The sequence below is a fragment of the Musa acuminata genome, chromosome BXJ2-1 (assembly GCF_036884655.1).
Source record: "Musa acuminata AAA Group cultivar baxijiao chromosome BXJ2-1, Cavendish_Baxijiao_AAA, whole genome shotgun sequence".
Classification (NCBI taxonomy): domain Eukaryota; kingdom Viridiplantae; phylum Streptophyta; class Magnoliopsida; order Zingiberales; family Musaceae; genus Musa; species Musa acuminata.
Window position 1 is genome coordinate 13,630,621 of NC_088338.1, and position 18,900 is coordinate 13,649,520.

At 41.8% G+C, this 18,900-nt stretch overlaps 1 protein-coding gene and 1 long non-coding RNA gene across 2 annotated transcripts; one reads left to right on the forward strand and one right to left on the reverse strand.

The window, feature by feature from the left end:
- Nucleotides 1–13,436: 13,436 nt before the first annotated feature.
- On the forward strand, nucleotides 13,437–18,805 carry LOC103998915 (protein ALTERED PHOSPHATE STARVATION RESPONSE 1-like). The gene is made up of 4 exons (XM_009420528.3): nucleotides 13,437–14,865; nucleotides 14,975–15,195; nucleotides 15,585–15,808; nucleotides 17,948–18,805. Exons 1-4 carry the CDS (start codon nucleotides 14,169–14,171, stop codon nucleotides 18,675–18,677), a joined length of 1,872 nt encoding a protein of 623 aa, XP_009418803.2. The 5' UTR covers nucleotides 13,437–14,168; the 3' UTR covers nucleotides 18,678–18,805.
- On the reverse strand, nucleotides 15,166–18,012 carry LOC108953109 (uncharacterized). The gene is made up of 3 exons (XR_001978504.2): nucleotides 17,860–18,012; nucleotides 17,682–17,738; nucleotides 15,166–15,302 (listed from the first exon to the last, which is right to left on the reverse strand). It is a non-coding gene; the product is annotated as an uncharacterized LOC108953109 (long non-coding RNA).
- Nucleotides 18,806–18,900: the final 95 nt, after the last annotated feature.

Genomic DNA, 18,900 nt, shown 5'->3' on the forward strand with positions numbered 1-18,900 from the left:
TGTTTTCGACCGATGCCTTGCAAGAGCTTAGTTCTAGCGAATATATAGAAGAAGAGGATAGAACCGGGTACTCATTGGGCCTCATCGCATTCTTATCCTTTCCTCTATTATTGCTAGACTTCTTGCAGAAGGAAGGAATATTCCTTCAAGCCATTATTACTAGCACTATGAGCGGCTCCCCGAGGCTCAGCTCATTTTCTTAGTGACTAAGGAGGCTAAAAAGTCTATGCTTGGTCCACTAGGTCTGTCTTTTTCTGGCGGCTAAGAAAAGCTTTTGCGCTGGCTGTCTTCAGAGGCTGAAGCTTGTTGTCCTCTGCGCTACGTCCTTTACTAGGGATAAGGCATCTTCCAGCTGTTGCTGCTGTTGGATGATAACCGGTAACCAATCCCTGTACCAATTTAGTTTACAAGGACAGCTTAGAATACCCAGAATACCCAGCAAAAGTCCTCAGAATACCCAGCAAAAGTCCTCAGAATACCCAGAATACCCAGCAAAAGTCCTCAGAATACCCAGCCATGATCTAAGGCAAATGACAGTTTAGAATACCCAGCCATGATCTAAGGCCTTTCTTTGTGGTCAAGTCTTCTTCTTTGTATTCTGATGTGGCAGTTTAGAATAAGCGGAATCTATACCGGAATACATCAGGTATACTCATTTTCCTTCAAGGAATATTCCTATGAAAGTGAAAATGAGGCGGAAGAACTACAAGAAAACCTGAACTATTACTTCCAAAACATCTACACTTCAAATGAGGAAGTAGAAATGCCGTATCCACAAAAACCTCAGAAGGAATTAATTGCGGCAGGGCTAGAAGAGGACCTAGTTATGGAATACCCACAACTAGCAAAACTGTCACATCAGGTATACTCATCATCCGCCATCTCAAATTACAGGCCACCAGCAGACTCAACAATGGGGCCAGTAAACTACCCTCCAGCGGTAAATATTGAATCTACAAGTCAACGACCTGAATACGAAGGAGGCTCGAGACGACCAAGGTTCAAAGCCAAAAGCTTTTCTGAAGCCTGGAACCTTCCCTCAGCTTTTCAGCAATAGGGAGCAATCTTCATAATCCCTTCTCAATTGGGTATGTTTGACGAGGTATTTATGAGATGGGAATCTATAACAAAAAATTTAGTATCTTTACAAGGATTCACAGATCCCCTAGCAAAAATGGAGTTCATAGCAAAAAGATGACTTCTAGAACGCAAACCCAAGAGGTATCTACATCAACTCCTCTTGTGGAGGATCAGATCCGCAACTACAGAAGGAACCAAAGAAGAATATTCAACGCTGGAAGACGTTTGAGACAACTAATCTCCAGAGATTCAGACTCAAGCACACAAATTCTTGAGCAACAAATAGACCCTCAGGCACAATTGCAACTATCCATGAGGGAGAGGGCAGCGATTGCTCCGGCAGAAGTACTTTATCACTCAAGGAGGGACGATGTGCATCATAGGGTTTACGTGCATCGCTCAGAAGAAGCAATGTTGGTCACAAACAATCAAGAAGACATATCTTTTATACAAGAACAAAGTTTTGACCAACTGATCCGAAGTGGAATGAGATACATTCATCTCGGGATCCTTCAAACAAGGATTCAGACACTCCACCGACAAGAAGAAGGAACACTAGCACTATTGGTGTTCCGTGACAACAGATGGGCGGACGACAGGTCCATCATTGCAACCATGGAAGTAGATCTGACAAGAGGAAGCCAGCTGGTCTACGTCGTACCAGACACAATGATGACGGTAGGAGACTTCTACCGTAACATACAACTTTCTATACTAACCCGCGGTTACGACACATGGCAAAATGGGGAAGCCAATTTGCTAATCACCAGGGGAATGGTAGGGCGACTTTCAAATACCCCGAATGTTGCCTTTGCTTATGAAATTGCAGGGGTGGTGGACTACCTGACAAGTCATGGCGTAAGGGCTTTACCAGGCAGAAGGTACTCCACAGCAGACATAAGAGGAAGGGATTGGACAATCAGACCCACTCAGGTGTCAATCCCTATACAGCCTGCTGAACTCAGAAGCAGGAACCTCATTGACGGAAGGATCTCCATCAGTTTTGACAATTATAAGGCGGCTTCAACATCAAGCAGAATCCACTACAGCAACGCTGATGATGAAACCTTCAGCGATGAAGAGGAGATAAGAAGCCACGTGATAGCTGTTAACATCCAGCTATCCTATGAAAGTGAAAATGAGGCGGAAGAACTACAAGAAAACCTGAACTGTTACTTCCAAAACATCTACACTTCAAATGAGGAAGTAGAAATGCCGTATCCACAAAAACCTCAGAAGGAATTAATTGCGGCAGGGCTAGAAGAGGACCTAGTTATGGAATACCCACAACTAGCAAAACTGTCACATCAGGTATACTCATCATCCGCCATCTCAAATTATAGGCCACCAGCAGACTCAACAATGGGGCCAGTAAACTACCCTCCAGCGGTAAATATTGAATCTACAAGTCAACGACCTGAATACGAAGGAGGCTCGAGACGACCAAGGTTCAAAGCCAAAAGCTTTTCTGAAGCCTGGAACCTTCCCTCAGCTTTTCAGCAACAGGGAGCAATCTTCATAATCCCTTCTCAATTGGGTATGTTTGACGAGGTATTTATGAGATGGGAATCTATAACAAAAAATTTAGTATCTTTACAAGGATTCACAGATCCCCTAGCAAAAATGGAGTTCATAGAAAATCTTCTCGGGGAGGCTGAGAAATTGGCATGGATCCAATGGAGAATGGCATACCCAGAGGAGTATCAATTACTCATAGCCAATGCAGATGGAACGGGAGGTACACAAAATATTCTTTCCCAATTAAGAACAATTTTTATATTAGAAGATCCGTTCCAGGGATCTACCACGGCTCAGGAAGAGGCCTACCGTGATCTTGAAAGGTTGTCATGCACTAACCTCAAATATATCATTCAGTTCTTAAATGATTATATGCGATTGGCATCCAAAACAGGAAGAATGTTCTTAGGACCTGAATTATCTGAAAAATTATGGTCCAAGATGCCAGGAGAATTGGGAAAAAGAATTAAAGAAGCATTCGAAACCAAGTATAGAGGGAACACTATAGGAGTGATCCCAAGGATTTTATTTTCCTACAAATATCTGGAGGCAGAATGCAAAGATGCCGCCTTCAGACGAGCACTGAAAGACCTATCTTTCTGCAGTGAAATCCCTATCCCGGGATATTATAATAAACCGGAAAGGAAATACGGGGTGAGAAGATCAACTACATACAAAGGAAAGCCCCATTCTTCCCATGCAAGGATTGAAAAGAGGAAGCATTTACTAAGAAATAAGAAGTGCAAATGCTATCTTTGTGGCGAAGAAGGACACTTTGCAAGGGAGTGTCCTAATGACAGAAAGAACATTAAGAGAGTAGCCATGTTTGAACAAATTGATATCCCTGAAGACTATGAGATATTATCTGTTCAAGAAGGAGAAAATCAAAGCGATGCTATATACTCAATTTCGGAAGGAGAAGACATTGAAGACCTACAACATGGTATTCACTCCTTTACTCATAAAATCTTTGCTTTAATAGAAGATAGTAGGACATGGTGGATTGGACCAGATACAGGCTACAGGGCAAGAATACAAGTTTCCCAGGAACAAGCGGAATGCAGGCATATATGGGAAATCAATACTGAACTACCACCAACACTGGAAGAATGCAAGTGCTGCAAAAGAAAATCACAAAGGAGGCATAGGAGACATTGTCCCCTATGCAAGATAACGTCATGCGGAATGTGCAGTATCTACTATTTTGACAAAAGAACACCCGTCATGATGGAAGAACCACCAAGGTATGAACCAAAGAACCTGCTTCAAACTCAGCAAGACTTTATTAATCACTGTGAAGCAGAGATAAGAAGACTCAAGCTAGCAGTCGAGTTTGAACAGCAAAAGTCCAAAGAGCTTGAGGAAATAAATATTCAAGCTATAATAACAGCACAAGAGAATCTTCAGCTGAAAAAGGAGCTTTCAGAACTACAAGAGAAATATGGAAAATTGGAAAAAGAAATACTAGAGGTAGATCAACTACGACTGGAAAAGGTAGATCTACTAAGAGAAATACAAAAGCTCGGAAAAAGAAAAGCTGAAGAAAATGAAGAAGATGAAGAGGCCTTTGTCCTCTTAGAAGACGAAACTCAAAAGATCCTCTCTATGGAGACAAAAGAAACAGGAGGATCAAGAAAGTCCAAGAACATGCTCTTCAACCTCAAGGTACAAATGGAAATTTTAAATATTCCTCCTTTTGAAATAAATGCAATACTGGACACAGGAGCCACAACCTGTTGCATAGATGAAAAGGCTGTACCAAAGCTGGCACTAGAGGAAAATCCCTATGTAGTTCACTTCAGTGGGATTACCTCCAAAACTACCGCCAATAAAAAATTAAGGGGAGGAAAAATGACCATTGGAAATAACAGCTTCAGAATCCCATACACCTATGCGTTCCCTATGAAGCTCGGTGATGACATCCAGATGATAATAGGCTGCAATTTCATAAGAGCCATGCAAGGAGGAGTAAGGATAGAAGGTAACACTGTTACATTCTATAAGAATCTGACGACTATTAACACTCTACCTTACATCTCAGCAGCCCCAGCAATAGAGGAACTGGATTTAGAAGAGGATGATTACATACAAATACAAGAATCAGTGTTATATTCAGCAGAAGCCCAACAAAGTCATGAAATTATAAGGGCTAAATTCGGAAGCCTACTAGACCAATTGAAGGCTCAGGGATATGTTGGGGAAGATCCCCTCAAACACTGGAAGAAAAACAAGATAATGTGCAAATTGGAAATAAAAAATCAGGATTTCACAGTAGAAGACAAACCCCTGAGGCATCTAACACCGCAAGCGAAAGAAGCTTTTTCTAAGCACGTAAAGGCATTACTGGAGATTGGGGTCATCAGGCCTAGCAAAAGTAAGCACCGAACAACTGCAATAATTGTCAATTCAGGAACAACGGTGGACCCCATAACAGGAATAGAAAGAAAAGGGAAAGAAAGGATGGTCTTCAATTACAAGAGACTCAATGATATCACTGAGAAAGACCAATATAGCCTTCCGGGTATCAACACGATTCTCAAAAAGGTTAGCAACAGCAAAATTTATTCAAAATTTGATTTGAAATCTGGATTTCACCAAGTCGCTATGCACCCGGAATCTATTGAATGGACCGCATTCTGAGTCCCTGATGGATTATATGAATGGTTGGCAATGCCATTCGGCCTTAAAAATGCTCCTGCGGTATTTCAAAGGAAAATGGACAACTGTTTCAAAGGCACTGAAGATTTCATTGCAGTATATATAGATGACATCTTAGTCTTTTTATGGGATCTTTGAAGACTAGGATTTTTCCTTTTGTTTCTTTAGGCCTTTCTGTAGGTCCTAGGTTAAGATTTGCCAATTTAGTGATGAGTTCCTCCGGCACCACCTGAGATTGTGTTGTCTTGGATTGTTGTGATTCACGGATCTTTTGTAGTTCCGTGCGTATTCCTTTTATATCCTCAGCAATTTGTACCAGAAGTTGGATCTGAACGTTGTGTTGCTTTATTACTGCTATTTGATGACTGATGGTTCCTGATAAATCACCTGGTTTGAGAAAGCCGAGTGATGGTGGTTCTATTGGTTCAGTTGCTCTAAGGGCCTCTTTGTATGATTCAGTACTCCTTGAGGATATATGGCTCATCCAAAAATTTGTTTTTCTATTTTGGTTAATAGAACTTCGATTCTTTGGAGCTTTTGATCCAGGTTTTGTGACAGTCTTATAGCTTCTTCTTCAATGAGTCTGGGTTGCTTAGATAGTTCGAGAACTAATTTCTGAACTTTGGATTTGGTGAGTGGCTTATTTTCAATAAGCAGAGAGGATAAAGTTTTGACTGAAGATTCAAGGTTTCTAACCCTCTTTTCAAGATTTTGGTTTTCTTCAAGCAGGAGTTTGAAATTTCTAAGGTTTACTCTGCTTGATAAACAAGTTCGGTCGTAGATTACCGAAAGATTATGAGCTAGTTCTTTCTTGGTAGGTTTTATGGTTTCTGCTAGGTTCAAGTAGTCAAGATGAGAAGTATGAGAATCTGTATACCACTTTTGAATAGCTTCTTCCCAAAGTATAGACATACGCTAAATATGCATTGTTTTAAATCTACTTACTTTCTTAACCTTGAGGGCTTGCGTCAAAGGTCTTACTACGGTTCCCTGACCTGATTGCCTTCCTCGGGCTCCTCACAGATTTAGATTGTAAGAGATATTATTATCAAGCATATTTTAGCATAGATGTCAGGATAATTTGGTTGGAAACTAAATTGAAATAGTACACAAGCTCTGATACCAGAATGAAAACAGCGGAACTTCCAAAAGATTGCAAGAAATAATAAGCACAAAGAACTAGAGAAAGCTTAAATTGCTTACAAAAGTTTAGGCACAAAGGTGAGTACAAGGAAAGTTTCTTGCTCAAGTAAGGCTCTGGTGTTTTCGACCGATGCCTTGCAAGAGCTTAGTTCTAGCGAATATATAGAAGAAGAGGATAGAACCGGGTACTCATTGGGCCCCATCGCATTCTTATCCTTTCCTCTATTATTGCTAGACTTCTTGCAGAAGGAAGGAATATTCCTTCAAGCCATTATTACTAGCACTATGAGCGGCTCCCCGAGGCTCAGCTCATTTTCTTAGTGACTAAGGAGGCTAAAAAGTCTATGCTTGGTCCACTAGGTCTGTCTTTTTCTGGCGGCTAAGAAAAGCTTTTGCGCTGGCTGTCTTCAGAGGCTGAAGCTTGTTGTCCTCTGCGCTACGTCCTTTACTAGGGATAAGGCATCTTCCAGCTGTTGCTGCTGTTGGATGATAACCGGTAACCAATCCCTGTACCAATTGTCCCTTCCTCCACTTCTTTTCTTGTATTCTTTTGTTTTGATTGAGTGGATGTTGATGAATTACTGGAGCGCACTGACCGCTTGTCTGGAGGCTTCTTTCTGGATTGCTCCAAGTCTTCTTTCTGATAATCCCATTTTGTTGAATGAAAGTCCTCCACGTGTTCCGGCTGTGATCTTATCCAATTCTTGTTGGTACTGTAGGAGGAGGTCACTTGATTTATCATCTGACTCAGGTGAGCCAATACCCGAGCATTGGGCTTGGCCTGTACTTCCTGGGTGGCTTCTAGGATCAGAAACAGAGATTCGCTTGGCCATCCTGCAACCAAAATATTGATTAGTCTAGATAATGAATCAGCCAGGACATTACTTTCTCCTTCAATGTGTTCAAATTTGACGTCCACGCCGCTCCCCGTTATATAATCTACGAAGGCCATCCACCTGACTCTGGAAGGTTTGTTCTGAGATGACTTGTTGAAGAAGCTTATTATGGCCTGACAATCCGTTCTTATAATAATCTCCCTTTTGTCTAGGAAGTATATCTTCAGAGCTTCTAGAGTCTTCATAACGGCGTGCATTTCGGCATCAATGGTGGATTTGATCGGGCTGAACTTGCCACTGGCATATGCACATATTTTTTCAGTGCTTTTGGGATCATACTTCTGTTTCTTCCACTTACAGATCCCTCCCCATCCTTCCATACATCCATCTGTCTCTAGGATTATGAAGCAATTTTCAGGGGGGACTTCCAGATCCGGAAGGTTTTGCACTAGGCCTTTGATCTTTCTGATCAACTTCCAATCTTGCTCATTCATTCGTTTTTCTCCCGTTGGGCTTGTTTTTGAATATAACGGGCTTAGGAGTCTGCCCAAATTGGGTATATAATTTCTGGCGTAGTTTAGAATACCCAGCCATGATCTAAGGCCTTTCTTTGTGGTCAAGTCTTCTTCTTTGTATTCTGCAATCTTCTTGATAATGTGGGGCTGGAGCTTTATTTTCGAATTTCCCAAAATTGCTCTGAGGAATTCAATTTCTCTTACCGCTATCTTCATTTTTGTTGGACTCAAAATGAGTCCATTCTCCTGGCATATCTCCAACATTTTAGCGAGATGTTGTCCATGCTCCCTTTCATTTTCTGAAAAGACTAAGATGTCATCTATATATACTGCAATGAAATCTTCAGTGCCTTTGAAACAGTTGTCCATTTTCCTTTGAAATACCGCAGGAGCATTTTTAAGGCCGAATGGCATTGCCAACCATTCATATAATCCCTCAGGGACCCAGAATGCGGTCCATTCAATAGATTCCGGGTGCATAGCGACTTGGTGAAATCCAGATTTCAAATCAAATTTTGAATAAATTTTGCTGTTGCTAACCTTTTTGAGAATCGTGTTGATACCCGGAAGGCTATATTGGTCTTTCTCAGTGATATCATTGAGTCTCTTGTAATTGAAGACCATCCTTTCTTTCCATTTTCTTTCTATTCCTGTTATGGGGTCCACCGTTGTTCCTGAATTGACAATTATTGCAGTTGTTCGGTGCTTACTTTTGCTAGGCCTGATGACCCCAATCTCCAGTAATGCCTTTACGTGCTTAGAAAAAGCTTCTTTCGCTTGCGGTGTTAGATGCCTCAGGGGTTTGTCTTCTACTGTGAAATCCTGATTTTTGATTTCCAATTTGCACATTATCTTGTTTTTCTTCCAGTGTTTGAGGGGATCTTCCCCAACATATCCCTGAGCCTTCAATTGGTCTAGTAGGCTTCCGAATTTAGCCCTTATAATTTCATGACTTTGTTGGGCTCCTGCTGAATATAACACTGATTCTTGTATTTGTATGTAATCATCCTCTTCTAAATCCAGTTCCTCTATTGCTGGGGCTGCTGAGATGTAAGGTAGAGTGTTAATAGTCGTCAGATTCTTATAGAATGTAACAGTGTTACCTTCTATCCTTACTCCTCCTTGCATGGCTCTTATGAAATTGCAGCCTATTATCATCTGGATGTCATCACCGAGCTTCATAGGGAACGCATAGGTGTATGGGATTCTGAAGCTGTTATTTCCAATGGTCATTTTTCCTCCCCTTAATTTTTTATTGGCGGTAGTTTTGGAGGTAATCCCACTGAAGTGAACTACATAGGGATTTTCCTCTAGTGCCAACTTTGGTACAGCCTTTTCATCTATGCAACAGGTTGTGGCTCCTGTGTCCAGTATTGCATTTATTTCAAAAGTAGGAATATTTAAAATTTCCATTTGTACCTTGAGGTTGAAGAGCATGTTCTTGGACTTTCTTGATCCTCCTGTTTCTTTTGTCTCCATAGAGAGGATCTTTTGAGTTTCGTCTTCTAAGAGGACAAAGGCCTCTTCATCTTCTTCATTTTCTTCAGCTTTTCTTTTTCCGAGCTTTTGTATTTCTCTTAGTAGATCTACCTTTTCCAGTCGTAGTTGATCTACCTCTAGTATTTCTTTTTCCAATTTTCCATATTTCTCTTGTAGTTCTGAAACCTCCTTTTTCAGTTGAAGATTCTCTTGTGCTGTTATTATAGCTTGAATATTTATTTCCTCAAGCTCTTTGGACTTTTGCTGTTTAAACTCGACTGCTAGCTTGAGTCTTCTTATCTCTGCTTCACAGTGATTAATAAAGTCTTGCTGAGTTTGAAGCAGGTTCTTTGGTTCATACCTTGGTGGTTCTTCCATCATGACGGGTGTTCTTTTGTCAAAATAGTAGATACTGCACATTCCGCATGACGTTATCTTGCATAGGGGACAATGTCTCCTATGCCTCCTTTGTGATTTTCTTTTGCAGCACTTGCATTCTTCCAGTGTTGGTGGTAGTTCAGTATTGATTTCCCATATATGCCTGCATTCCGCTTGTTCCTGGGAAACTTGTATTCTTGCCCTGTAGCCTGTATCTGGTCCAATCCACCATGTCCTACTATCTTCTATTAAAGCAAAGATTTTATGAGTAAAGGAGTGAATACCATGTTGTAGGTCTTCAATGTCTTCTCCTTCCGAAATTGAGTATATAGCATCGCTTTGATTTTCTCCTTCTTGAACAGATAATATCTCATAGTCTTCAGGGATATCAATTTGTTCAAACATGGCTACTCTCTTAATGTTCTTTCTGTCATTAGGACACTCCCTTGCAAAGTGTCCTTCTTCGCCACAAAGATAGCATTTGCACTTCTTATTTCTTAGTAAATGCTTCCTCTTTTCAATCCTTGCATGGGAAGAATGGGGCTTTCCTTTGTATGTAGTTGATCTTCTCACCCCGTATTTTCTTTCCGGTTTATTATAATATCCCGGGATAGGGATTTCACTGCAGAAAGATAGGTCTTTCAGTGCTCGTCTGAAGGCGGCATCTTTGCATTCTGCCTCCAGATATTTGTAGGAAAATAAAATCCTTGGGATCACTCCTATAGTGTTCCCTCTATACTTGGTTTCGAATGCTTCTTTAATTCTTTTTCCCAATTCTCCTGGCATCTTGGACCATAATTTTTCAGATAATTCAGGTCCTAAGAACATTCTTCCTGTTTTGGATGCCAATCACATATAATCATTTAAGAACTGAATGATATATTTGAGGTTAGTGCATGACAACCTTTCAAGATCACGGTAGGCCTCTTCCTGAGCCGTGGTAGATCCCTGGAACGGATCTTCTAATATAAAAATTGTTCTTAATTGGGAAAGAATATTTTGCGTACCTCCCGTTCCATCTGCATTGGCTATGAGTAATTGGGAAAGAAAATTGTTCTTAATTGGGAAAGAATATTTTGCGTACCTCACGTGATTCAATAAGAGCTTGAGCGTTCAATGTTATGGTACAGTACCAAACTATAATCCCTGATCCCTGATTTTATTACCACTTTTGAATAGCTTCTTCCCAAAGTCTAGACATACGCTAAATATGCATTGTTTTAAATCTACTTACTTTCTTAACCTTGAGGGCTTGCGTCAAAGGTCTTACTACGGTTCCCTGACCTGATTGCCTTCCTCGGGCTCCTCACAGATTTAGATTGTAAGAGATATTATTATCAAGCATATTTTAGCATAGATGTCAGGATAATTTGGTTGGAAACTAAATTGAAATAGTACACAAGCTCTGATACCAGAATGAAAACACCAGAGCCTTACTTGAGCAAGAAACTTTCCTTGTACTCACCTTTGTGCCCAAACTTTTGTAAGCAATTTAAGCTTTCTCTAGTTCTTTGTGCTTATTATTTCTTGCAATCTTTTGGAAGTTCCGCTGTTTTCATTCTGGTATCAGAATGAAAACAGAATGATTACACCTATGATTAACCAAAGAATACCCAGCAATTTATACCTGATGTGACAGTTTTGCTAGTTGTGGGTATTCCATAACTAGGTCCTCTTCTAGCCCTGCCGCAATTAATTCCTTCTGAGGTTTTTGTGGATACGGCATTTCTACTTCCTCATTTGAAGTGTAGATGTTTTGGAAGTAACAGTTCAGGTTTTCTTGTAGTTCTTCCGCCTCATTTTCACTTTCATAGGATAGCTGGATGTTAACAGCTATCACGTGGCTTCTTATCTCCTCTTCATCGCTGAAGGTTTCATCATCAGCGTTGCTGTAGTGGATTCTGCTTGATGTTGAAGCCGCCTTATAATTGTCAAAACTGATGGAGATCCTTCCGTCAATGAGGTTCCTGCTTCTGAGTTCAGCAGGCTGTATAGGGATTGACACCTGAGTGGGTCTGATTGTCCAATCCCTTCCTCTTATGTCTGCTGTGGAGTACCTTCTGCCTGGTAAAGCCCTTACGCCATGACTTGTCAGGTAAATGGTGGTGGCTCTGATACCAGAAAGAGGGTTAGAAACCTTGAATCGTGCAAGTTGACTGATATAGTATCCGTCAATCGCTTGCGACATCAATCGCTTGCGACATCATTGTCTTTAACGAATCATGTATGATCAACCCTCAACTATAGATATAAAAACTAACTTCCTGGCCAGCACCAAGGGATCGAACCTCAAACACTCACAATATCCTCTAACTCCTTATATTGACATAAGCTTCGGAGAGATTGAGTCGAGAATCCCCCTCTTAATTTTGGCTTGTGTTTAGAAGTTCGACATGGAAGAGCCCAACATAGAAGAGCCGACCCTTTGCTCTACCTCGAGTTGATCCAATTTATGGTGCTCCGACCCAACCTGGCACCGACCCCCTCCTCTCAAGAAACCACGTGGACGACATTATATTCTTAGGATCGAACCAAGCCATGCTGACTCCACGACGTAAAGTTATACGATAAAAAGTATTTGAATTTTCTTTACATAGACCAGTAAAAATAGCCCAACATAGAAGAGTCGAGTCGAACCTTTGCTCTACCTCGAGTTGACCCAATTTATGGTGCTCCGACTCAACCTAGCACCGACCCCCTCCTCTCAAGAAACCAGGTGGACAATCTTGTATTCTTGGGATCAAATCGAGTCATGCTGACTTCACGATGTAAAGTTACACAATAAAAAATATTTGAATTTTCTTTGCCTTATACCAGTAAAAATAGCACAATGATTTCCATATTCTGTGCCATTTCTTTGAGAAACCAAATGGAAAAAGAAAAAAAGATAAGGATTGATGGTATTAATGTTTATTTGGTCTCACATCTGATGTGAGAGAAAAAAAACAGGTTTCTGAACCCCTAAAGTGTTCTTCACTTCAGTTGTCATGAAAAGTCCCAGCCATCCTGCGTGTCTTATGTTAGTGTTAATCACTTGTTTTTTGAGTGCTCCTTCAGTTCTGTAGTGTGATCACTTATTAGATGTACGCTGAACAGTCACTTTTAACACATGGATTCACTCACTAGCTCATGGAAGGAAGTGATCTCAACATGCAAAGCATGATGCTGTGACCCTGAGAGTGTTGATTGTATATATAACTTCGATTATATTCCTTCTTTCATATCTAAGGGGTAATAGACTAGTCTCCTCCGTTACAAGCTTAACACATATGGATGGCTCTTTTCATAAACCATCACAGGTGGGTGGTGGGTTGAGATTTCTGTTTCGTGATTCTAATAACATGTATCAAATTTAATCATCAAAATATATTCTATACATCTAAAATATTGGTTTCGTGATAATGTCTCAGACCCACCTAGCAAAAAGTCGAGGATTCAAAATTTCATTTAATAATTTTTATATTTAAACATTTATATGATGATAATAATGATGTACCAAACTCACTTACCAAAGAATCAAATATTGAATGATCGAAATATTAAATTATATATATATATATATATATTAAATATTAATTAATTTAATTGATAAAAAATTTATCTGAATGCATAATTTCAGATTAAACCAAGTTGACAGCATGTAGAAAAATGCAAGACATGTAGATTTTAGGTATCCATATCGTTTTAAGTAAATTACCTAAATTTATATATATATGTAATACATGTCATCGGATCATCCAACCCATATATTTCTTTGAGTAGTATTTCCTATTTTGCAAATATTAATTTATTGATTTATTATAATATTTTTTCCAAAATTACTTCATGCTAAAAAAAGGCTCCCAAGCTAAATGTTGAATTACCAATATTGCACCTCCACAGCTGCCGAGAATAACGAAACGCCCAGCTCTTCTTCTTCTTCTTCAGCACACAAACATTGGATTAATCAAATGACACGACTACCCCTACGATTCACCCCTTTCTCCGCATCGATCGGCCGAAAAGAAAGCCTTTTACCGTTTGGCAGTCATTTAACGGTCCCAGAAATAGAAAGCGCATGACGCAGGGGCAGTGTGGTAAAATGGACTTCATGCACACTGCCCAAGACTCCAATGTCCCTCTCATCCCCCGACGACTGCTCTGTTTCCTCCGTGCCTCCATTTCTCTTCCATTGCAATCAAGCGGAAGAGAGAGACGAAAAGAACCTGATGAGGCTTGGAGTGTTGCTCACAGTTCTTCTTCTATCAAGGCAAGCGACGGAGCTCTGCGCGCCTTCTTCCTGCTGCAATAACGCTGTACAAAATCTAGACTTAAGGCTTTTGCATTGATACGCTTCGGTCGCCATGAACAGTTCCTTAAGGGAGTGGATATTTGCTTGAGAAGAGCAAGGATGGAAGCAAGTGGAAGAAGAAAGCGGTAGATTTTCTCACAGAGGGGAAAAAAGGAGCCGCCTTTGTGCTCCAATGGCCGGAAAAGAGATTTAGGGTAGGTCGAAGAAGAAGCACAAGGGGGGGAAAAGGAGGCGTCTTTCCTCTTGGAACAGCCTTACACGAAGGAGAAGATGGGTTGTTGGCATTCCAGGGTCGAGAGGCAGGAGGCGGTGTCGCGGTGCAAAGCCCGGCGGCGATACATGAAGCAGCTCGTGCGGGGGCGGCGAGCCTTCGCCGCCGCCCATTCCCTTTACCTTCGCTCTCTTCGCGCCACCGGCGCCGCTCTCCTCCAGTTCGCCAACGCCGAGACCCACCTCCACCACCAGCTCCCTCCCATCCCGTCCACTTCCTCCTCACTGCCACCCCCACCCTCCCCTCCTCCTCCTCCTCCTCCGCAGCCGCCGCCTTCGACTTCGTCGCATCCCCCGGTGAGCCCGAGTTCCGACAACTGGACCTCCTCGGTCACCGCCTCTCCGATCCTCCCCCCACCACCGCCTCCACCACCCTCAAGCTGGGATTTTTGGGACCCCTTTGTCCCGTCCTCTTCCCGGTCGGCCACCGAGGAGGAGTGGGAGGAGGTTACCACCACCGTTTCGGAAGTCACCACGGCGCCCGCAGTGGGGCCGCCACCGTCGGTGGTCAGCGGCTACTCCAAGGATTCAGCCAGTGAGCTAGCCATGGTGGTTGTCCCGAGAGGCAAAAAGGATCTCTCCGAGATAGTCAAGGAGCTCGACGACTACTTCCTCAAGGCGGCTGAGGCCGGAAGCCGGGTTTCATTCATCTTAGAAGCTCCACTCTGTGACCTATCTTCCAACCAAGACCTTGCAGGTAATCTCCATGAGTTCTTTCTACACCTAGTTCTCACAGATCGGTCAATTGTTCTGCAAATTTTGTTGTCCGTAATCGACTGGATTTTGGTGCTCCGCCTACGATGTAGGTAAAATGCACGCTTATGGCAAGAATTTGAGACACTTGCATTGGTCATGGAGATCCAACTCGAAGGCTACTGGTGGTTTCACTAGGTTTGGGAGGTGCAGGGAGGAGATGGGGAGGGGAAATGGAAGTGGAGATGGAGGAGTTGGAAGTGGTCACATGAGTCATACCTCCACAATGGAGAAGCTCTATGCTTGGGAGAAGAAGCTCTATCTTGAGGTTAAGGTACAGTGGCCATCTGAAAGTTGTTGTTTTACTCAAACATTTCCTTTGCTCTCTCACAGGACATTCTCTTCTTCACTTCTTGTCCTTAATTCTGTCAGTGCTGCAGCCTGCGATTCCCAGACAAAGAAAAAAACATATGTTAGTTCGAATCTTAGACACAATAATATGCTTATTACATTACAACACATACCATTTGTATAGTTTTGATGATTAATTAGCTTATTTTATTGTTGGCAAATACATTGGTAGCTCCAAAAAGAACAGAACTAGACAGAAAAAGACCACATGGAATGCTTGTCATGTTGTTTATGGTGAAAGCTTCTACTTAAAAGGTCATGCTCTGTTTGCATAAATCATGTGCCTGTTTGGTGTTTGTTATTCTATCACAGAATGCTGAGATGATCAGAGAGGAGCATGAGAAGAGGATGAGCCTACTGAGGAAGCAAGAGGCCAAAGGCATGGACTATGTGAAGGTGGTGAAGAACAAGATGGAGATTGAGAGACTGGAATCCAAGATGATGGTAGCCACTCAGGCCATAGAGACCACTACCTCTGCAATCATTAAGCTGAGGGAGTCTGAGCTCTCCCCTCAGCTTCTTGAACTGGTTACTGGGTTAGTCTCTCTCTCTCTCTCTCTCTCTCTCTCTCTCTCTATCTATCTATCTATCTATCTATCTATCTATCTATCTATCTATCTATCTGGCACTAAGACAGGAAAAAGGTTGAAGGGGTCACATGTTTGCCATTTCTACTCAAAAGCCATCATGCATTTGCTTGGTCGTGTGGTCCTGCTGATACAGTGAGTTCTGTCAGATATTCCAAACAAGGCTAAACTAAGGGTAGTACATTTCACCCTTCCTTGACACTGCCCCACCTTCTTAACCTTTGAAAGTTTTTTACAAGACTCATCCGGTCCTGCAACTTCAAGAGTAAATAAGAAATTAGTAGGGTGGAAATATGAATTCCTAGAGAGAAGATTTTCCTACCAGCACCAGCATGCTCTGATTGATCTGCTACTCCTACTACTACTACTGCTACTTTACATGAAGAGGACTCTTCTCTAACTCAGGACATCGATATCATTTGCACATACACACCAAAGTAGTCCAACTTGTGATGGTCTTGCAGACTTAGATGCCAAGTATCAGTTCAAACTTTGCACGATCAGTATGTTGTCCTATAGGTTTCTGCAATTTGCAATACTTGAGTAGGTGATCATTTGTTAGTTCATTGTCAATATATGATTCTGATAACTAACAACATTGTATGTAAACTAACTTGAATCGATCTTAATAGTTAGTGTCATTTAGAAAGCACTAGCAACATAGAAATACTGAAATGAGTCTGCAGTGTACTACACTTTCTTCTTCACTAGGGCAAATTGAGTGTGTTTTGGTGCCATACCTGTGATTGTACTGAGCTCTGTAAGTTCTGCCATAATCATCCATGATACTGCTATCTAAATGCAACTGTTGATTCAAGTAAGAAGAGGAACATCAAAATTTTGAGACATCCCATACCCCCCCTCCTATTATTTAGATGTCCCTCACCATGTATGAAAGAATATTTGGGTACAAGAAAAAAAAGATTGGCACTAGGAAATCTGTGTTGATGCATTCTCATTTTCAGGATGTGAGCTCTGAGATAAACATTTTAGAACAGGAGGATTTTATGAATTACCTCGGGACAAAAATATTTTATTACTCATCAACATTAAATTAAACATATGCTGGTAATCATAGTGGCAACATAAAACCACACCAGTTCGATGGAATCAATGTTATAGAAATATAGTTGTGATGCTGGTTTTAGTTTATTCAGTATTCAACCTTGCGGTCATTTTAGCAGAACAGAAAAAATAAAAAGAAAATTAAACTTTTCTAATCCTGCTTTGAGCTCATGAAGTGGTGATCATGTACGTATGTGCATTAGGTAGTTATCAGCACATTAAACTATTCTACCAGAAAGGCATCTGACTTCTGCAAGAACTTCTTATCATGTTTCAAAAATTCAAATCTTGATAGTTGCATCTCTGTTTCATCTTTATTAAATGCACTGAACTGGTGACAATGATATGGTGTTTTATGGTAGAAAAGAGTCTTTTAGATTACAAAAATGTTGGGACTTCAAGGTTCTCTATTGTTTGTTTTGTATTTCTATTCTGTTGGTGGAAATGATGCCATTGTCCTTCCCTATAAACTTGATTTCAAAAGCTTAGGACTAATCAACATTTCTACATGAATAAAATTTCTATAAACCTAGCAGGTAAATGCTAAAAGTGGCTTTGGGACATCAACTCTCTACTAAATGATACAGATTATTGCTTTTATATATATATATATATATATATAATCAATAATTCAGAACAGTGACCTACATAGTGTTTTTTTTAAGAACATTGCAACGAGGTTGTGTTAGCTATTTATTAATGTACATGGAAGATCTAGGCATGTTTGGAAGTCTAAAAATGTCTTGGTACTCTTTACCTCTTTTGGCTTGAGATGTCTCATTGTAATCCCAGTATTTCGTTCTAGCCGCATTTCCTTCAGCAAGTAAAGCATCCATTAGTATCCAATGATACATATATATTTGAATTGGCTTAACCGTGAATATGAATCTATAGATAAACAACATGATGGATTATGAAATTGGTAATGCTCTTACCATCAGAATGAAGTATTCTACCATGAGGGTCACTCTGCTGCATTCTCTATCTTGTCACTGTCCAACAATGTTGTCTTGTGAGATGCAGATTGATGGGCATGTGGAGGAGCATGTATGAGTGCCATCAGGTCCAGACGCACATCGTTCAGCAACTGGAGTACCTCAACTGCGCACTGAGCACTCGTCCCACGAGCGACATGCGCCGGCAGGCGGCGCTCCAGCTCGAGTCGGAGGTGGAGAATTGGCATGTCGCCTTCTGCCGCCTTGTCGACTCCCATAGAGTCTACGTCCATGCTCTCACCGGCTGGCTCCGCCTCTCCCTCTTCTACCACCACCACCACCACCACGGTCGCACCACCGCGGACATCCACCCTCTGTGCGAGGAGTGGCAGCTCGCCCTGGATCGAGTTCCTGACAGAGTAGCCTCGGAGGGGATCAAAAGCTTCCTGACCGTGGTCCGCGCCGTAGTAGTTCAGCAGACCGAGGAGCAGAAGCAGAAGAAGAGGTCGGAAGCGGCGTTCAAGGAGCTGGAGAAGAGGGTGGAACAGCTCAGTTCACTGGAGCGCAAGCGCGGCTCCTTGGAGGCAGAGAAGCGCGCGGAGGTGGAGGCTCTGAAGGCAAAGGCGGAGGAAGAGAGGAGCAAGTACGAGAAGAGCGCCGGGGTGACGAGGGCGATGACGCTGAACAATCTGCAGACGGGGCTTCCCCATGTGTTCCAAGCAATGACGGGTTTCTCGGGTGTGTGCATGCAGGCCTTCGAGTCGGTGTATCGCGTGCTCGATCCCAAGAGGCTGCTGCTGCTGCCTTTGGGAAGATGAGGATGCGCCGAACTCGTCTCGTGCAAATCGTACACCGTTGGCGGTGTTGTTGTCCTCTCAAGGCTTTGCTGGGATTACTTGTGTAGCTGTCCTTTCCGAGTCAATAGACCACTTTACCGTTTCACTGACATGTGTTTGTGTTGGCTGCTTGTCTTGTTGTTTGATCATCCTACCAACAGTTTCGAATGTAAGACACGAGGAATCATACTTGCTTGTTAGTTGT

Bases quoted from the DNA above. Each gene is read 5' to 3' on its own strand.
- LOC103998915 (XM_009420528.3), top strand. From the start codon at position 14,169: ATGGGTTGTTGGCATTCCAGGGTCGAGAGGCAGGAGGCGGTGTCGCGG. The intron at 15,196-15,584 runs GTACAGTGGCCA...ATTCTATCACAG, and splicing joins AGCTCTATCTTGAGGTTAAG to AATGCTGAGATGATCAGAGA. The intron at 15,809-17,947 runs GTTAGTCTCTCT...TGTGAGATGCAG, and splicing joins CTTCTTGAACTGGTTACTGG to ATTGATGGGCATGTGGAGGA.